This window comes from Protopterus annectens, chromosome 2.part0, assembly GCF_019279795.1.
Source record: "Protopterus annectens isolate FY-2018-M chromosome 2.part0, PAN1.0, whole genome shotgun sequence".
Lineage (NCBI taxonomy): Eukaryota > Metazoa > Chordata > Ceratodontiformes > Protopteridae > Protopterus > Protopterus annectens.
This window is the reverse complement of record NC_056728.1, coordinates 199,061,986-199,082,206: the sequence shown is the minus strand read 5'-3', so window position 1 is coordinate 199,082,206 and position 20,221 is coordinate 199,061,986. Positions and strand designations below refer to the sequence as shown.

General features: G+C 40.3%; 1 protein-coding gene across 4 annotated transcripts in view; it reads left to right on the top strand.

The window, feature by feature from the left end:
• The window catches only part of BIN1 (bridging integrator 1), a 2,421,789-nt gene that overhangs the window by 1,317,638 nt on the left and 1,083,930 nt on the right, over positions 1-20,221 (top strand). For 3 of the 4 annotated variants that reach the window (XM_044060667.1, XM_044060664.1, XM_044060663.1), the window contains exon 7: positions 11,651-11,743. The exons of the other annotated variant lie outside the window; for it this stretch is intronic. In XM_044060667.1, coding sequence (XP_043916602.1) covers positions 11,651-11,743 — 93 coding nt within the window. The remainder of the gene's footprint in view (positions 1-11,650; positions 11,744-20,221) is intronic. 4 annotated transcript variants of the gene reach the window in all.

The following is a 20,221-nucleotide window of genomic DNA, read 5'->3' as shown; positions in this document are numbered from 1 at the left end:
GAGGCCTTTCTGTAGGATGTCAACATCACTTGGGGAGTTAATAATGGCTCCAAACTTGCAATCGTCTGCATACTTTGTCAGCCAAAGTCCCTTTGTGTTGGACTGGACTTCTGAGAAGTAGATACCAAACAGGAGAGAACCCAGGACCGATCCCTGTGGGACTCCACCCATGACTGGTTGGCAGTCTTGACTTGGAGTCTGCTACTTTCACACTGTGGGTTCTATCTGTGAGCCAGTTTGCAACCCACCTAGTGATATAGGGGTTAATGCCTAGCTTAGTGAGTTTTTCTATGATTCCTGAGTGGGGAATGGTATCAAAGGCCTTGGCCAGATCAAGGTAGGCTGTATGAACCACCTTGTCTTCATCCATAGCTCTGATGACTGACTCAAAGAAGTCAACCAGATTGAGCAGGCATGCTCTACCCTTCACAAAACCAAACTGTGTGGATCCAGAGTTTGGAGATTCCCTATATCCTTGTTTATTAGATCCTTGATGATGCATTCCATAGCTTAGCATATCAGACTTGTCAGGCTAATGGGGCAATAGTTCCCAGGGTCTGTAGTCACTCCTCCTTTGTGGAGAGGGATGACTATAGCAGTGCGCCATTCGGTAGGGACAAAGGCTGAGGTGAGGCTGTGATTGCACAGGGCACACAAGTGAGGTGCCAGTTCACTCTGTAGTTCATGTAGAACACAGCCAGGGATATTGTCATGTCCCATAGAGGCTGTATTCTTGGCCTTGGACAGTGCTGTTTTAATCTGTGCAGCAGTAATACTGGGTGCCTGGCAATCTGCTGCATGTGACCTATGCAACTTTTTAATGGCTTGTACATGTGAAGATGTTGTTAATTCTTATATATTACATATTCAGACCTGTTTACACATTTATTCTGATTATTTTTTCATAACAATAATACAAATGAAACTGATTGTTTAGCACAGCTTTGCATTGTAAATGAGAGGTGAGATGGTCAGTTGACATATGCTTGTAACAGCATCATATCAGTATGTGAGCCTCCGTGTAAAGTATAACATTTGCACATTGCACTGTCTTCTAGATGTCAATCAGAAGTAGGGAAGACAATTTCTCGCACAGAGAGAATGAAATTATAATCGAGGTTCCTCCACAGCATGATTACAGTCTTCTTGGATGGACAGGCAATACTCTCTGGAGGAATGAAGTATGAACAGACCTTCAGAACATGATCAATGCTTTGGGCAGTCACAATGGATCCAGTGAGGTCTGTCAGTGATGTTACTCTGCCATGACCCTCAGTGCACCCAACAGACTACTGCTATGAGTGGGTGAGGAATGCCACTGGAAGTTGGCCACCCTTGCCTCCCCAGATGAGATAACAGTGTTACTGGCCTCAAATCATACCACCAGGGCATATGCTGCCCTAAAGCTTAATGGTGACAGGTGTAGATTCTGATTACATCATAGCTGTGGACCTGTACTTATGGACTAGTAGGTCATCAGGTATTTCACCATGTTGGAAAGCAACCCTCAGACCAGATTCCATTGAGATTGCAGCATCATAGATGCTACCAGAGTGTGTCACCATGATATTAGTAATGAAGGATATGGTGAGCACACCTCCCTGATACCCCTTACTTTTGATGTACAGTTCTGCATTGGGTACAGCAGGTGATTAAAATGGAAAGTGGGTGGATTGTATTGCACTGAGGATGCCAGGAAAATTGGCTATAGCAGAGAATTGTTGAATGGCAGTTCTTTAATCCATGGCTGTTGCTGGGAAGTGGATGTAATCATCCACCTTGGTGGGCATTGCTGCCAGGAAATGCAAGAGAATTTGAATGGCAGCTGCCTGGGATAGTCCTACAGGATCTCCCTTAGGCTGCTGAAATGTTCCAGAAGCCGTTATACCTATACTCAGACAAACTTTTGTTATCGAGTGTAAAAAAAAAAAAAAAAAAAAAAAAAAACATAAAAAAGTGTGTGCGTATGTCTGTGTGTGTGTGTGTATATATATATATATATATATATATATATATATATATATATACAGATATGAAGAGTGAAAGTGATTGAGCAGTGGCAGCAGCATTTAAGAGGTTTGCATATCTCTCAACCTCTAAGCTAAAGGGATTGTTGGGGGAAATGTTTCATTTGATGTCAGTGAAGTGCTTGGGCTGACATGGAAAAACTACTGAAGGTATCTTTGGGAGAAATGTTTAATTTGGCACCAGTGAAGTGTTTGTGCATACATGGAGAAACTGCTGAAGGGATCGTTGGATGGAAAAGTTCCATTTGGTGTCAGAGAAGTGCTTGGGCTGACATGGAAAAAGTACTGAAAGGACCATTGGGGGAAAAGTTCCATTTGGTGTTACTAAAGTGCTTGTGCAGATATGGACAAACCATTGAAAGGGTCATGGGGGAAATGTTTCTTTAGGTATCAGTAAAAGTGCTTGTACACACATGGACATACTACTGAAATGATTGTTGGGGGAAATGTTTTGTTTGGTGCCAGTGAATGACCAGCAATAATGGACCAACTACAGAAGGGTTCATTTGAGGAAATTTTTCATTCTGTCATCGCTTAAGTCTTTGTGCAGACATTTTGGGGGAAATGTTTCATTTGGTGTCAGTGATATGCTTGTGCAGACACAGGCAACTTACTGAAGGGATTGTTTTCAGGAAATGTTCCTTTTGGTGTCAGTGAAGTGCATGGACACACATGTAGAAAGTATTGAAGTGATCATTGGGGAAAATATTTCATTTGGTGTCAGTGCAGTGCTTTTGCAGTCATGGACAAACTATGAAATGGATCGCTAGGGAAGTATTTTATTTGATGTTCGTGAAGTGCTTGGGCCTACATGGACAAACTACTGAATGTGTATTTGGGAAAAGTGGTCCATTTGATCTTAGTAAAAGTACTTGTCCGGGAATCATTGGGGGAAGTGCCCTGTTTGATGACCGTTGACTGCTTATGGAGACAGGGACAAACTTCTCAAGGGATCATTGGGGAAATGTTTCATCTGGTGTCAGTGAAGTGCTTGTGCAGGCAAGGACAAACTGCTAAATGGATCACTGGAGGAAGTGTTTCATTTGGCATCAGTGAAGTTCTAAAGCCTACTTTAGATCACTTATTGAGTATGCTAGACTTTGTCATTGGATTATGAATGAAAACACTCATAAGAACCTAGCTGTTATATCCCTCTACAACCCCCCCCCCCCAGGCATTAATATCCCTATCCTGGAAAACTTCCTCTTTTGGCTGTCTCAAAACATTTCTCATGAAACCATTATCATGGGTGATGTCGACATTGATTGGAATACCCTTAATACTGACTCCCCAAATTCATCCATTAACCTCTTTGGATTCTCCCAGCTAATCACTAACCCAGCTTGTTTAAACAAACACACCAACTTCAGTTCCACTCTTGACTGAGTCCTCACCTCCAAACCCTAAGCTTTATCATAACCCTTCTACCCTGCCCGACACCCTCAGTGATCACCATCCTGTCATTATTATTAGACATTCTCCCCAGCTACAAAAAAAACAGCTTTACAAAGACTTTCAAAAACTCTCCAGCTTTAACCTAGACATGGTTAACCTTCTTCTCTCTTCAGTTAACTTGTCCTTCCTCCACAATATCCCACCAGAGGAGGCAGTCCTATCTTTTAACAACATTTTTCTAAAAATACTCAACTCTTTAGCCTCTATCAGAAAACTTAGAATGAAAACTCACTTTGCCTCCTGGTTTACAAAAGCCACCCGAATACTTATGAACACAAGAGACGGTGCATGGAAAATATGAAAGAAAATTCAGTTTCTGTACTGATCTTCAAACTTACATAGATAACCTAACAAAAAAAGGTCACCATTGATGAACAAAACTTTTTCCATAAACCACTAGTTAGCCCACATTCTAACTCCCAAAAATTCTGGCAATCTGTAAACAAGCTGCTAAATTCTGGGTGCCCATCTTTCCCAAACCCATACCCTAATAGTTCTCCCACAGACACTGCTACTTTCCTTAATACCTTCTTCATTGATTCTGTCTGCACCTTGGCTAAAAATGATACTATCCACAACCCTATCCCCACTATTTCCAACCATTCTACTGGCTTTTTTTCCCAAACCTGTGTCCTCAACCTATATCAAGTCCCTTCTCTCTAAACTTAAAACTTGCTCTCCGTCAGTTTATAATTTACCTCCACAATTCCTAAGAATAGGTGCTAATTCTATCACCTTCCCCATCTCCATATTAATCAATAGATCCATTCATGAAAACATTTTGCCTGATATCTGAATTCTATATCATTCCCCTTCACAAAGGCAGTAATGCAACTAATCTCTCCAATTTTAGGCCAGTTGCTCTCCTATCTCCCTTGTCGTAAATGTTGGAAACATGCATTCACAAACAACTCCTTGACCACCTCTTCCAAGAAAATCTTCTTACCATTTCTCAGCATGGCTTTCGCCCAAAACATAGTACTGCTACTGCTCTCATATCCTTCATAAATACTACTGCACATTCCCGTGACATTAATAAGTTAGTCTCCTGTTTATTTCTTGATTTATCCAAAACTTTCAACACTATTTCCCACAGACTACTTCTATCCAGACTAGCTTCTGAGTTCCAGCTCTTCCTTATCCTGGTTTTCCAGCTACCTCTCAAATAGACTTTAGGCTGTAAAATGGAACTCTACCTTCTCCCCCTTCCAATCCATTCAAATGGGTGTGCCCCAAGGCTCCATCCTTGGACCCCTACTTTTCAATATCTTTATTAATGACCTCTACTCTTCTTGCCCACACTCCACCATTATTCAATACGCTTATGATTCCACAAACATCTCTTGCTCTGGCAACATTTCTCACCTTCATACCCTTACCCAACAGTCCCTTCCCTCAGTTGAAAGATGGCTCACTTCTAACCAACTCTTACTGAACCCTAAAAATGCTAAACTTGTCCTTTTCATCTCTACAACTCTTCAGCATCATAAAGCTACCTGTTCTAACTCCTCACTGGACAACATACATAGCCATCTCTATTGAACCTCACACAAAACTCCTTGGAGTTACTATTGGCGACCATCTAAAGTTTGATCTCTTAGCTATGCATTAAAAAGATTAATCAAAAACTTGGACTCCTATATAGACCTAAAAAATTCCTCACTCAGTCCTCTAGACTTTCCCTTGCTCAAGCCTTCCTACTTCCCATGTTACTCTACACAGCCTCTATACTCACAAACCTCCAAACTAATCTCCTGGCTAAAATAGAAAATACCTGTAACAAAATAGCAAGATTTGTGTCTAACCTTCCCCATCGCACTCATCACTGCATAGCCCTAAAAAATTATAAATGTCTGGAATTTTGGCACCAATTTGTATTACCCCAACTTGTCACAGCTCATTCAGTCTTACATGATCCATCTTTTTGCCCCTTTCTCTCTACTTTTATTCAGCCATACACCCCCAGACACACTCTTTGCAGCTCTCAGCAGAACCTTCTGCATGTCTATAAGCCCAATAAAAATATTAGTAAACTACTCCATTGCTACTCTGTTGCAAATGCTTGGAGTAAACTTCCAACACATGTAAGATCTATCACAAACTCCATCTCCTTCAAAGTAGCACTAAAAAATACCTACCATAAGGCATGGTCATGCCTTTGCTATGAACCAGCATAACCTACCTTCCTGTCATCTCCTGCTTCTGCCTGCTCTCCCCCTCCCTAAGTTGCACCTTCCATAAAATGAATTTACTCATCAAACTGGACTGTTAGTCCCACTAGCTTCCGTTATTCTATCCTTTCACTCATTACCTACCTAAATTGCTGCATGTCCTACGTACTACCTGGAATTTTGTCCTGCTTTACCCGATATTTCCCCCCTCTCAATTCAGCTATTTTGCTAGCTTGGCTAGCAACTATCTGTACTGTAATATTCATATTGCATTATGCTGTTTTCTGGCTGTCCTATCTTTAGCAAATTTGGACTATGTACAGTTTAATTTCACCTTTTTATTGTTTCACAGACAAGAAGGAAAAACGTAATTTACCTTTTTAACTTTATTGTAACTATTTCATGTTCTTTTACCATTGTTTTCTATTGTATGCACTTACAATTGTTAATTACTGTTTTTTGTAATGTTGGAGCTTTTCTCTTTGGGTCTCCGTTGAAAAAGGGTCTCTACCCACTTGGACCAACCTGGTTAACAAATGTCAAATAAATAAATACTAATTTACTTAGCTTATTCTGGAGGACCAGAATCTTTGTATTAGCTTACATGCTAATTTATATCTGAAGTAGCACAGTCAAGAAGTAATCAACATTACTGCCTTGCATTACTTATGTCCCCATTTCAGTTCTAAACAGAGGCACTTTATCTGAATCTGTACAATCTGCCTGTAAATTTTAGTACTCCATTTCCTCCCACATCCAATGACGCAATATTTTACTGTGGAGCCTTTCTCCCCGGACCTCCGCTGAAAAGGGCAGTAGCTCAGCCAGGCTATCTTGCCCAATATGTCAAATAATAAATAAATAATGTGCAGTGAAATTACACTGCTTCACTTGCTCTTACTGTAGTGTGTGTCCATGTACCTGGCAGTTCATTAAAACCCTGGTCAGGATAAGCTCCAAATCTGCTTTGCTTCTGCAATGAGGCCAAGCGGGTGATTGAAGAAATAATGAATGATTTTTAGCAGTGGGGTATGTCTGACCACCTCTCAGTACATGAAGCGTCACAGTTGTCTCACACTGTACTTTTTTAACATGCAGCATGATTTGGGAGAGCCATAGGAAAAAGAAAACTTTCTCAAATGAAAGTAAGTAGCTTTCGGTAAACTGTAGGTCATGGTCATTAAGGTACTGGTAATCCTAATCTCAAACTGGATTCATTATCTAGGCATCTTCTCCATTTCATAGGTAAGTACTAGGTGACCAGTTAAGATAGGAGGAGTTGAAATAGCAATGGTGATGTATAACCAATCTGCAGGCAAGTCCCCAGGAGTAGATGGTATTCCTGTAGAAGTTTGGAATTTAGAAGGGAAAAACTGTTAAATATCTAGAAGGTTTTGTTTAACAACATTTTAAGAGGAGGAGAAGTACCAACATCCTGGAAGAAAGCGGTCATAGCTGTAATACCTAAAGAGGGTAAAGATCCATCAGACCCAGCTTCATACAGGCCCATTTCAATACTAAACCATGATTATAAAGTGTTCATGCCTATAATGGCTAAAAGAATGGCAAATGTAATGTCAAAATTGAGATATGGATCAATGTGGTTTTGTGGAGTGGAGGCAAACTTTGGACATTAACAGAACACTGATGATCCAGAGGGATGCAGAATTTAAGAAAATACCACTGTTGTTGGTCTTGATTCAGAGAAAGCATATGGGAGAGTAGGTAGGGTCTTTAGGAGCAGAGCAATGGGAGCATTTTCATTCCCTGATAAAATTATCAGGTTGATTAGGAGGATATATAAGAGGTTGGAGGTGAAAACTGAAGTGGGCAGGGGGTCCTTTCTGATACTCACTGCTTGAGCAGAGAAGCCAGGCAGGGGTGCCCTCTCTTTCCTTTGCTATTTGCATTATATTTAAAAATCATTGGCAAAGAAATTAAGGGACTCAGAAATGCAAGGATATAATTGGTAAGGTAGTCAAGAAACAGTGAATTTTGATCAGGACAAAATGAAAGGCGGTAATGTAATAGAATGGTGATAACGCTGCAGAGAGTAGCATCAGAAATGAACAGCAGACATGCAGTGCAAGGTATGAAAGCATCACTCATGAGAATATCACTGATAATGTTGAAAAGTAAGTAGAGATGTCAGCCAAAGCATGTACTGAAGAAAATATTATATTTAGCTTTCATTATTTTACTGCAGTGATATGAAAGAGAGGTATGTGATACAGCTCAAAAAAAAGTGGCAGTTCTGTCATTTTGCTGTATAATCTCTGCTAGTATAGAAATTTGGATTGCAGCCTGTAGGACTAATAACTAAACTAATGAAACAACAGGCTGCAGCTATACTTGCAAATGCAGAACTCAGCACAAAAAAATAATAGGTCAAGTTAAAGTAACAGAAAAATATATAATACATCTTTGGAGAAGGGTACTACCAGACACATTATAATGCTTTCTTTCTCATTTTGAATTGGAAAAACTGCACAGATTGTTACAATACACAGAACAAAGGAAACTGACAATGGAGAAATCCAGTAATTTAGTATAATGTAATGTCTGTACTACAAAATTCATGTGATGCAAATTCCAGAGTAGGCACTAAATAATTCGAAATGCAAGGAATAAAAAAACTCCATGTACTAATGTTTCTGTGTTGAATCACACATGCTTTCTACAGAAGTAGCAGCAGGTAATAAAATCCGTGAAATGCTGTTGTTTGGTGAAGACAAAAGCCACTGGCTAAGCTAATTAACAGCTCAAAAAAAAAAGACTGAATAACTCTTGTTTATTAATCCTCTCCACAGAAGTCAGGAGAAGGCAGGTCATTAAAACATTTAGAAGATAACTTTCTTTCAAAATAACAAGCCACAAGCTAAAATAATGAATGGCTTAACCGAAAAGGTGTTGTGAGTAAGTCAGGAAAAAAGGACTGTGATTAAAAGGCTGAAACTTCCTGTAGGTAACCCCCACCTTACCCTACCCAGACAAGTTTCAAGCATGCTCAGAATTAAACACTGCTCAAGGTAAACATTGTAGAATGTAAACAAAGAAATGGTGGGATTGTCCCTTTAAGAACTGCAAGTACCCACCCTCACACACTACTGCTTATTAGATCAAACTAAATTGTAGTTAAGGAAAACACTACCTATCTATTTGCAACCTACATTCCAAAGTCAAGTATTAAGAAAAGCATACATATAAAAAGACTGACTTTTAACTAAAATCTCTTTCGGCTAATTAATGTAATAAAGCCTTCGTCGGGTCTGTGTCAAGATCTAAAATCATATACATAGGTAGATAAGTAAAAAGAGCTAACTGGATGGATGCAAACAAAACACACATAGCTATCTAACCATAAACATTATCTAATTAGAACATTATAAATATAAGTATATATCTGTGTAATAATGTCTAATAAACTTCCATCCTTATGTATTAATGAGTGCATAAAGACTAAGCTATTTACAGTTCAGAAAAAAATGTCACTGTTTTCTGTATTTTTGTGCGTTTTTCTATTGATTTTCATTGTCTAAACATTTCTGAGGCTGTAAACATGAAAACTGTTATAAAAGTGTTTTTTTTCCAACTGCAAAACACTGACATTTTATCTGAACTTTAAATATCTTAATTTTTATGCATACTAATAGATATGGATGGATGTTTATTATACATTATTACACAGATATATATATATATATATATATATATATACTTATAGTGTTCCAATTAGATAATGTTTATGGTTAGATAGCTGTGTTTTTTCTCTTGCATCTGTCTAGTTGACTCTCTTTACTTATCTACCTATGTATATGATTTTAGGGTACTTATGTATTATCACAACCAGATTCGAGCCCTTCTCCTGCTGAAAAATGTTGTCAAAGTAACTTGGGAAGTGTGGCACCTACTTGTTTATAAAAATGAAGTACATATTTACTTCCCTGTGTAAGGCTGCAGTATTTTAAAAATTATGCGTACAAGGTATGAAAGTGAAAGTTGTCCGCATGTGGATCCCTGAAGCTTGACGTTAGTGCATCTGCTACTATACTACCCACAGTTGCACAGCAGCAAAAACAGCAAAAGCGGCTGCTGTTGGGCACCAGTAATGTTAAATGCTAGTTTTATTGTACAATGGGGAACCATCGTTCATTTCAGAAAGGCACTCCTCTTTCGTTTTATGTGTTTACAGTGTGTCTGCACATATACGGTAAATACGTCTGTTGCTTTGTGTCCCATTGTCCCTCCTTAGTTATCACCAGTTACCACCTGAAACCGAAATATTTTAGGGAGACAACCATCTCTGTGTCAGGACTTTGTGCCTGATTTGAGTGAATCACTAAAATGGTAGGGCTAGAAACAAGGTTTTCTTTACAAAACGGCCCTGCTTACTCATTCGTGACCGATTATTACCTTCTGTGACAGTTGTCAAAATCGTCTGTAAAGGACAGTACCCAGAAAGAGGAATTTAACCGTTATCCCACTTCCTGTCTCACAAGCAGTGTGACAGAAAAGTACTTAGGAGTTTATACACACCTCCTTAGATTAACATAAATCATTTCGGAAAAACATTGCGAATTATCCCAAGCTCTGAATCTGGTTACGATAATATGCAAGTAAAGATTTTAGTTCTTGTCTTGGACCTGATGAAGGCTTTTTTGTATTAGTTAGCCGAAAGTGATTTTAGTTAAAAGTTAGTCTTTTTATATGTATGTTATGATTTTCTTAATACCTGGTTTTGGAATGTGGGTTGCAAATAGATAGGTAGTGTTTTTTGTAATTAGTATTTAATTTGATCTAATCAGTAAAAGTGTGTGGGGGTGGGTATTTGCTGTTCTTAAATGCACTTTTATAGCCCTGTTTATAGGTTCATAAATTAGTACTAGGCTAACTGCCCTTTTTGGGCCATTTGAAGCTTAGCCAGTTACCCCATGTGAGAATCAAACCCTGCACCTTGTGACTTTAAGGTAAACACCTTAACCTATTATTGTTTGCCTGGAATATGTTGGTTTAAAATTAAACATTACATATATTTTCCACACCTATTCTAAGGGTATAAAAGCTGATATGTTTAACATTGCAAAGTATTTCTGATTTTTTTGTTACTGAGGATCACTTGTCTGTGATGAATAAAATCTTGTTGCTTTGGAACACTACCTGGGTTTCATGATTTTTGGAAATTGTTGTGACTGAGTTCATCAATGAAGTTGTAATACTACTAGTTTTTCTGTGTTTTTTTTTTTTTGTCTTAAATAAAGCTTGCACCTTGCCTTCTGATGGATTTCATTTCGGTGGTATCAAAATTATTTTTTAATTATGGGAACTAACAGTTAAGACTGCATAGCTGCTGAGCATGAAGATTTTTTTTCGTTTGGAGGATTACTCTTTTAGAGTTTTATTTTATGGTGTATATAAAGAATTTCCAGTTTGCTGTAGGTATAAGTAGGACCCAGAATTTAAATATAAATTTGCACTTCAGGTTATACACCTTTATAAAAATACTGCAAAGTATTACTCATGGTAAACTGCATAATTGCACTTGGAAGTATTATTTTGTTAGTATTACAGCTTGTAGCTGACAGTGCTTGTTTAACATGTTTTCAGTTACTCAGTAACAGCATTTGCATTACAGGCATTGGATTTGGAACTAATCTGGAGTTGACTCTTAACACCCCTTGCATTAGTTTGAGAAATTTCTAACTTTGCTTGATAAAACTGCCTTTTTGCACAACATAAATCCTAATGTGTTTTGCTTTTGTTTCTCTTTCTATTCTGCAGCCATTGTTTAACTAATGGTTTCTACAACTGATCAACTCATAATCAAGTTGTTAAAGACAGTCTGAGGAAAAATTGTAGGAATGTTATTTCTAAAATTCCAGCGTACTGCAAGAGAAATGAGTACATGAGTGTTGTTTAGATTACTGTCATTGATTTGTAATGATTAGGCAGAAGACATCTCATTTCTGTCTCTACTTTCTCTACTTCACATGCTTACAGCCTGTCTCCCTGCTTGAGAAAGCTGCCCCTCAGTGGTGTCAGGGAAAACTGCAGGCACATCTTGTTGCTCAGACTAACCTGCTCAGAAATCAGGTGATTGGCTCACTACTTTCCTGGAAAACCTTGCATGTGCTTTATCGCTAGCTCTCTGTTTTAACACAGTTTATGCTCATATTATGCAGCAGTGTTACAAATGATATAGGCCTGTGAAGGTCATTTGCTTTACCCTTCATCTAGGTACTCTAAGTAAATCTTATGAAGTTTGCTACAAGTCTGCCAGATATAATATTTTTTATGTTTAATAATTTGCCAATTGCAGTAGCTTGTTAGTTTAGTTTTGAACTTTACAGTGTATTGGCAAATGACAATTACTGTAATGAAATCTTTTTTGAAGAGAATACAGCAAATGATGGGTTGGCTCATATAGTTTGTAACGCTGCATGAATTTATATGCATGAACACTAGACTGAGTGATTCCTACATGTTTTGTTTATATGCATGTTTATGGGCAGGTGGCATGCATTTTTTTTGAACAAGAAACATCTTTATTAAACCATCACTTGCAACATATGCAGTCATACATTTATATTAAGAAAGCAAACCACACTGACACAATCCTAGTTGCAAGCATTTTACCTCACAAATCATACTGACACACTCCCAGTTGCAAACATTATACATTACTTATAATCTACCCAATCATTTTCAGTCAAACATTACATACCTCATTTAAGTCCTGCCTTCTTTTAAACTTCATTCCTCCGCTGTATGTATTGTTCCCACAGTTCCCATTTTTTCCTATGTAGTTTGCTCTTACCCTTTTCTAAAGATCTCAATTCCAGTTGTTTTATTTCTGTTACTATATTCACTACTTCTAATATAGTTGGTTTAGATTTTGATTTCCATTTTCTAGCAGTTGCTTTTTTGGCAACTGCCATAATTAGACACAGCAAGGCCTTACCATGTCTAGGCAATTCCAATTCAGTGTCATAGCTCAGAAAAATCATCTCCCTTGTCACACCAATCTGCCCACCCCGCATCTCTGATAGTGCATCCTGCAGGGAATCCTTAAAGTCTGCCAACCCTCCTCACTCCCTGAAAATATGTTCCCAAGTACCTCTTTCTTCCCTGTCACACCTCTAGTATTTGCAGGTGGCATGGGTTTTTTATTCCAAAAACTGTACAATTCCTTCCCCCATGTCAAAGAGAACTATTTCCTCTTTCTGCTGTTCCCGTTAGGGGTCGCCACAGCAGATCATCTGTTTCCATTTCTTTTTTTCTTCTGCATCTTGCTGTGTCACACCAGCCACCTGCATGTCCTCTCTCATCACATCCATAAACCTTATCTTAGACTTTCCTCTTTTCCTCTTACCTGGCAGCTCCATCCTTAGCATCCTTCTCCCAGTGTACCCGGCACCCCTCCTCAGCACATGTCCAAGCCAATGCAATCTCACCTCTCTGGCTTTGTCTTCAAACTGTCCAACCTGAGATGACCCTCTAATATACTCATTTTAACCCTGTTCATCCTCATTACACCCAATATAAATCTTACATCCTTGACTCTGCCTCCGCCAGCTGTGACTCCTGTCTTTTCATCGATGCCACCATCTCCAACCCATGTAACGTAGCTGGTCTCACTTCCATCTTGTAGACCTACCCTTTCATTCTTACTGATACCCGTCTGTCACACATCACTCCCAACACGCTTCTCTACCCACTCCACCCTGCCTGTACTCTCTTCTTCACCTCTCTTCTTCACTCATCATTACTTTGAACTGTTGATCCCAAGTATTTAAACTCATCCACCTTCGCCACCTCTACTCCCTGCATCCTCACCATTCCTCTATCCTCCCTCTCATTCACACACATATATTCTGTCTTAGTCCTGCTGACCTTCATTCCTCTTTTCTCTAGAGCATATCTCCACCTCTCCAGGGTCTCCTCAACCTGTTCCCTACTCTCACTACAGATCACAATATCATCTGCAAGCATCATAGTCCACGAGGACTCCTGTCTTATCTTGTCTGTCAACCTATCTATCACCATTGCAAATAAGAAAGGACTCAGAGCTGATCCTTGATATAATCCCACCTCCACTATAAAAGCATCCGTCACTCCTATCGCAGACCTTACAAATGTCACACTACCCTCGTACATATCCTGTACCACTCTTACATACTTCTCTGACACTCCCAACTTCCTCATACAATACCGCAACTCCTCTCTAGGCACCCTGTCATATGCTTTCTCTAAGTCCACAAAGACACAATGCATCTCCTCCTGACCTTCTCTATACTTCTTCATCAACACCGTCAGAGCAAACAGCGGATCTGTAGTGCTTTTTCCCAGCATGAAACTGTACTGCTGCTCACTAATCATCACCTCCCTTCTTAACCTAGCTTCCACTACTCTTTCCATAACTTCATGCTGTGACTGATCAGTTTTATCCCTTGGTAGTTAGTACAGCTCTGCACATCACCCTTATTCTTAAAAATCTGTACCAAAATACTTCTTCTCCACTCCTCAGGCATCCTTTCACTTTCCAAGATTTCATTAAACAATCTGGTTAAAAACTCCACTGCCATCTCTCCTAAACACCTCCATGCTTCCACAGGTATGTCATCTGGACCAACAGCCTTTCCATTCTTTATCTTCTTCATAGCTATCCTTACTTCCTCCTTGTTAATCTGTTGCACTTCCTGATTCACTACCACCGCATCATTCAACCTTCTTTCTCTCATTGTCTTCATTCATCAGACCCTCAAAGTACTCTTTCCATCTGCTGAGGAAACTCTCCTCCCTTGTGAGTATGTTTCCCTCATTATCCTTTATCACCTTTACCTGCTCAAATATTTCCCAGCTCGGTCCCTCTGTCTAGCTAGTCGGTACAGGTCCTTTTCTCCCTGCATAGTGTCCAAGCTTTCATACAACTCTCTATACATCTTATCATTGGCCTTCACCACCTCTTTCTTTGTCATGCGCCTCATCTCTTTATACTCCTGCTTACTTTCCTCATCTCTCTGACAATCCCACTTCTTCGCCAACCTCTTTCTCTGTATACTGTCCTGTACTTCCTCGTTCCACCACCAGGTCTACTTGTCCTCCTTCCTCTGTCAAGATGTCACACCAAGCACCCTTGTAACTGTCTCCCTTACCAGCTCTGCTATTCAGTACCTCTACCAGCTATTCAGTAACTCTTCACTGCCACCCAGTGCCTGTCTTAACTCTTCCCTGCCTGAACGCCACCTCACAGTCATCCTTTTTCAACTTCCACCATTTGATCCTTGACACGCCCCTCATTCTCGTCTTCTTCTTCTTGATCACCAACGTCATCCTACAGACCACCATCCTATGCTGCCTGTCTACGCTTTCCCCTGTCACCACTTTACAGTCTCCAATCTCCTTCAGACTGGCCCTCCTGCATGGGGTATAATCCACCTGTGTGAATCTTCCTCCACTCTTGTACGTCGCCCTGTGCTCCCCCCCTTCTTAAAATACGTATTCACCACAGCCATGTCCATCCTTTTCGCAAAATCCACTACCATCTGACCTTCTGCATTCCTCTCCTTAACACCATACCTACCCGTCACTTCCTAATCCACTCTGTTCCCTTCACCATGACCATTGAAATCCGCTCCAATCATCAGTCTCTCACCCTTGGGTACACTCACCACCACTTCATCCAACTCACTGCAAAATATTTCTTTCTCATCCATCGCACACCCAACTGTGGAGCATATGCACTAATAACATTTATCATTACACCATCAGTTTCCAGCTTCATAAACATCACTCTGCCCTTCACTCTTTTCACCTCCAAAACACTCTTGGCATAATGTTCCTTCAAGATAACCCTACCCCATTTCTCCTCCCATCCACACCATGATAGAACAATTTGAACCTGCCTTCGATACACCTGGCCTTACTCCACTTCCGTCTTGTCTCTTGCAAGCAAAGTATATCAGCCTTCCTTTTCTCCATCATATCTGCTATCTGTCTCTCTGTCAGTCATACTCCCAACATTCAAAGTTCCTACCCTCACTACCACACTCCTAACTGCCCTCCTCTTTTCCTGCCTTCGGGCATGCTCAATTTCCACTAACATCTCGTTGGCTAACAGTACTGGTGGCAGTCATTAACCCAGGCCCTGACTGATCCGATATGGAAATCTGTATTGTTGTCTGCATTTGTCATTTGGCAAAAGTTTTACACCAGATGCCCTTCCTGATGTAACCCTCCCCATTTCTCCTGGCTTGGGGCAGACATGAAGAAATACACTGGCTTTTGTGCATCCCCAGTGGCTGGGTTTCAAAGAGAACTACCCCATTTCATGTATAATATTTAAACAGTGCATGGCTGAGGCATATTTCTAAATGTTTGCATGCGTGCTTATTTACACGAAATAGAGTGGTGATCTCTAAAACTGACCATTAAAAGCACAATTGTGATAGAGTTTCCTATTTTTATTATCAGATTAGAAAAATATGATGGCCAGAACTGTAGTGCATTGCTTCAGGTATTATAAATATACTTTGTGCTTTTAAGTAAGAAATATATCATGTTAAATCATGCAGTACACTTAGAATTGTAAATGATTTGAAATTACTAACTTACATCTTACTCATCAGGATGAAATTCTGGATCAACAGTGTGTACTGTCTACATGTAGACATACACAGAACCTCTTCATTTCATTGTTCAGGCATGATTTATAGACATGTACAAGTTCTGTAATAAGCAGTGAGAACTGCATACAAATGTATGTAGATGATGTTCTTCATGTTTCACAGTTGCAGTCATTACATTTGGGTAATCTGCTGGCAGGTTGCCCTCAGTCGGCCTGAATAACAAAGTCTTGGGTCCTGCGTCGGTTGTGGTCTCCTCTTCCATGACGTCAGGTCGTCAGAGGTATAAAACATGCAGCCGACGCCATTTTATTCAGTCGTTCTTGCCGCATGGTGCCCAAAGCAGAAGCAGTTTGCAAGTGCCGGTCGGCCGACTCCTGAAATTTTCGCATTCGAGTTTCAGAACCAAAGTCTTCATTTAAAGGTAAGTACCCCGTTGGGGAAACTTTTTCTTGCTCCAATGTCAGTAAAAGTTAATAATTACATTACTTGTGGGAGGCAAATAACTCATAAGGATTTTCATTTGTACTGTATTCCTTGCCTAGGCCCAGATCATAACATGCCTTGCTGTCAGTTTTGTGCTAGATTTAACCAATGCTCTATTAAGCATCAGTATATTTTTGCTTCAAAATATTTTGGATCCAGATTTAATTACCCTGAAATGTCGTCAGATAGCAATCCGACTACCGGAGTTCACAAAAAATGCAAAGAAAAAGACAGAGACAGACCGTCGAGGTCCTAAGCCAGTCGCCGGTACTCAGTGAGGCGCTTTCGCAGACCCTAATACCTGCTACTTTATAGTCGCAGGCCTCTACCAAGACCCATGCAGAGTCTGGAATGCCACGAGATTCTCAGAGTATTGAACCCGCGGATGTCTCTCCCTTGGATGGGTCCGGAACCGCTGAGCAGACACAGGCTTCTGAGGGTGTTTTCAGGCCTCAACATTTTTATATAAAACCGACGCCAGCTTCAAAAACAAAATCAAAAACAACTTCTAAGTCTAAAAAAACGACACATGAGCCACATGCTCAGGCCCCTGTGCCTAAAAAACAGATGATCAAAATGGCTGAGGACTTAATTACCTTGATCGGGGGTTCCCAACCCCCACTGCTAAGAGGCCTAGGCAAGACACTGATTATGAATCTTCAGATCAGGTTTTATTTCTTCTGATTCCTCTTCTGATCAGGAATTTTCTATACCACCCTATGAGGATTCAGATGCAGAAGAATCCATCCCATCTGCATCTCCTCCTGAGGATCATTCTTTTGGAGAAACCTTGCATACTTTAAGGGAATATTTTCATTGGGAGAGTCAGGATTTCTCTGAATCAAAAAAGAGGCTTAGGGATTTCCTTCTTCTTCCTCAGCATAGGTCTTTGGCTATGCCTCCTGTATTAGACATTGTTGAAGATGTGTTTTCGGAATCAAGCATGGCTTCTGATTCCCTACCTCCAGCTCCTAGTAAGCCAGACAGATATTACATGGTTCCTGACTCCCACAAATTTCTATTCAAAAATCCTGCTGCTGATCCTGAAACTATCTCACAGGGTCCCAAAGGTGTAAAGGCCTCTACAGCCAAAAATCCTACCTCCTCTGATAGAGATTCCAGGGCGCTGGATAGATGGGGAAAGAAGGTTTATATGTCTGCAACCTTGGCAATTGGGGCCTTAAACTGCCAGTTTCATATGCTTAAATATCAGCAGCATGTTATGGGCCTATTGAAACAGAAAATTATGTTGATTTCTGATTGTGTGGAAAATAAAGAATTACAGGAATTATTGCATGCAGTAGAACAGGTTGGAAAGCATACTTTGCAATGTGGTTTTGATTCCTTGGAGGCCTTTTGCAGGGCCGCAGTTACTGGATCTGTGATTAGAAGGCATGCCTGGCTCAAGGAGCAAAATCTGCCTGATCATGTTAAAACTAAATTGTTGGATGCTCCTTTACAGCATGATACCCTGTTTGGTAATCAGGCAGAAGAGGTTTTAAAGAAAATGGAAGACAAAGCTAAATCTATGCAAACTGTAAAAGATTTCTTACAAGTACAGCCACCCAGATTCTAAAAATTGGTCCTTTCCTGTGTCCAACAGAGCCTCTCAAGGCAAATCCAGGTGCTCAAAAGGCTCTAGATACCAATCACAGGGTTCTTACAGGTCAAAGCAATGGGGTGCCTCCACCTCCAAATCTGGAGGAAACAAAGCACAACCCTACAGTAAGCAATCTCAATGACTTCCCTTTACTGTATGTGGTCTTTTCTATAGACAGCCATTGCAGTACTTTCTGTGTTTTTGCCAGCAGTGATTTCCTGTATGTGGTCTTTTCTATAGACAGCCATTGCAGTACTTTCTGTGTTTTTGCCAGCAGTGATTTACTGTATGTGGTCTTTTCTTTAGACAGCCATTGCAGTACTTTCTGTGTTTTTGCCAGCAGTGATTTCCTGTATGTGGTCTTTTCTATAGACAGCCATTGCAGTACTTTCTGTGTTTTTGCCAGCAGTGATTTCCTGTATGTGGTCTTTTCTATAGACAGCCATTGCAGTACTTTCTGTGTTTTTGCCAGCAGTGATTTACTGTATGTGGTCTTTTTTATAGACAGCCATTGCAGTACTTTCTGTGTTTTTGCCAGCAGTGATTTACTGTATGTGGTCCTTTCTATAGACAGCCATTGCAGTACTTTCTGTGTTTTTGCCAGCAGTGATTTACTGTATGTGGTCTTTTCTATAGACAGCCATTGCAGTACTTTCTGTGTTTTTGCCAGCAGTGATTTACTGTATGTGGTCTTTTCTATAGACAGCCATTGCAGTACTTTCTGTGTTTTTGCCAGCAGTGATTTACTGTATGTGGTCTTTTCTATTTTTTTTTTTTTTTTTTTTGCAGCTGCACAAATGTAGAACATTTAGGAACAGGGGGGTTGTATACCTCTCAACTGTCCTAATTTTTACAGAATGTTCAGGTTTTTTACTCATATTTTTGTTCTGTTCCTCATAAAATTTATGGTTTTCTGTATTTTTGTGGCAAATCAGTGAGGGCTGAATTCAGCCTGTTGGGCGCTAGGATCCACCACATAACACAAGCACTCAGGTCACTCCAAGGCAAGTACAAATATGACTCAGTCATTGTCCATGCTGGTGTGAATGACCTGAGACGTACCTCCCTGGACTACATGAAAAGAGACATAGAGGAGCTCCCTGAGCATGTAGCCCAGGCCGGTATGACCCTGACCTTGAGTAGCATGTTATCCTCACCAAGAATGATGCCACAATATGAAGACAAGATGATCAATTTCAACAATTGGCTTAAGTACTGGTGTCATTCAAAGGGGATCCAATGCCTGTCAGCCTGGGATGACATGCTCAACAAGCCACGATGCTTTGCTAGGGACAGATTGCACCTGTCACCCCCTGGGCTTTCGGATATTGGCAAAGGCTGTTGCTACCCCCATAGTGCCTTTTTTAGGCAAGGCTCAAAAGACAAACCCACCACCATAGGTATCACAAGGGATAAGAAACTAAGAGTAATGCTACTCAAACGCCAGAAGTCTAAACCTCAAGATGCACGCACTTGAAACTCTCCTTAGCATGGAGAACATCGATATCTGTGCAGTAACAGAAACCTGGTTTAGGGCTCCCGAGAGCACCCCAGCACTACCAAGTTATACCTCATAACATGCTTTTCGGCCCCAAAACTTGGACTGAACCACAAAAGGAGGGGGAGTATCGATATTCATCAAAGATACCCACACCTCCAGGTTGGTGGCAAAGCACGAAGCATCAGAGACTATCCATGTGCAACTAACAGTGGGTAAAACTGCCTTCCAGTTTATAGCCTGCTACAGACCACCCTCCCAAACCCAGGAACCCCACTCGGCCTTCCTGAGAACACTGGAAAATATGAAGGTCTCTCCAAACACCATTATATTGTGTGACTTCAACTACCCAAACATAGACT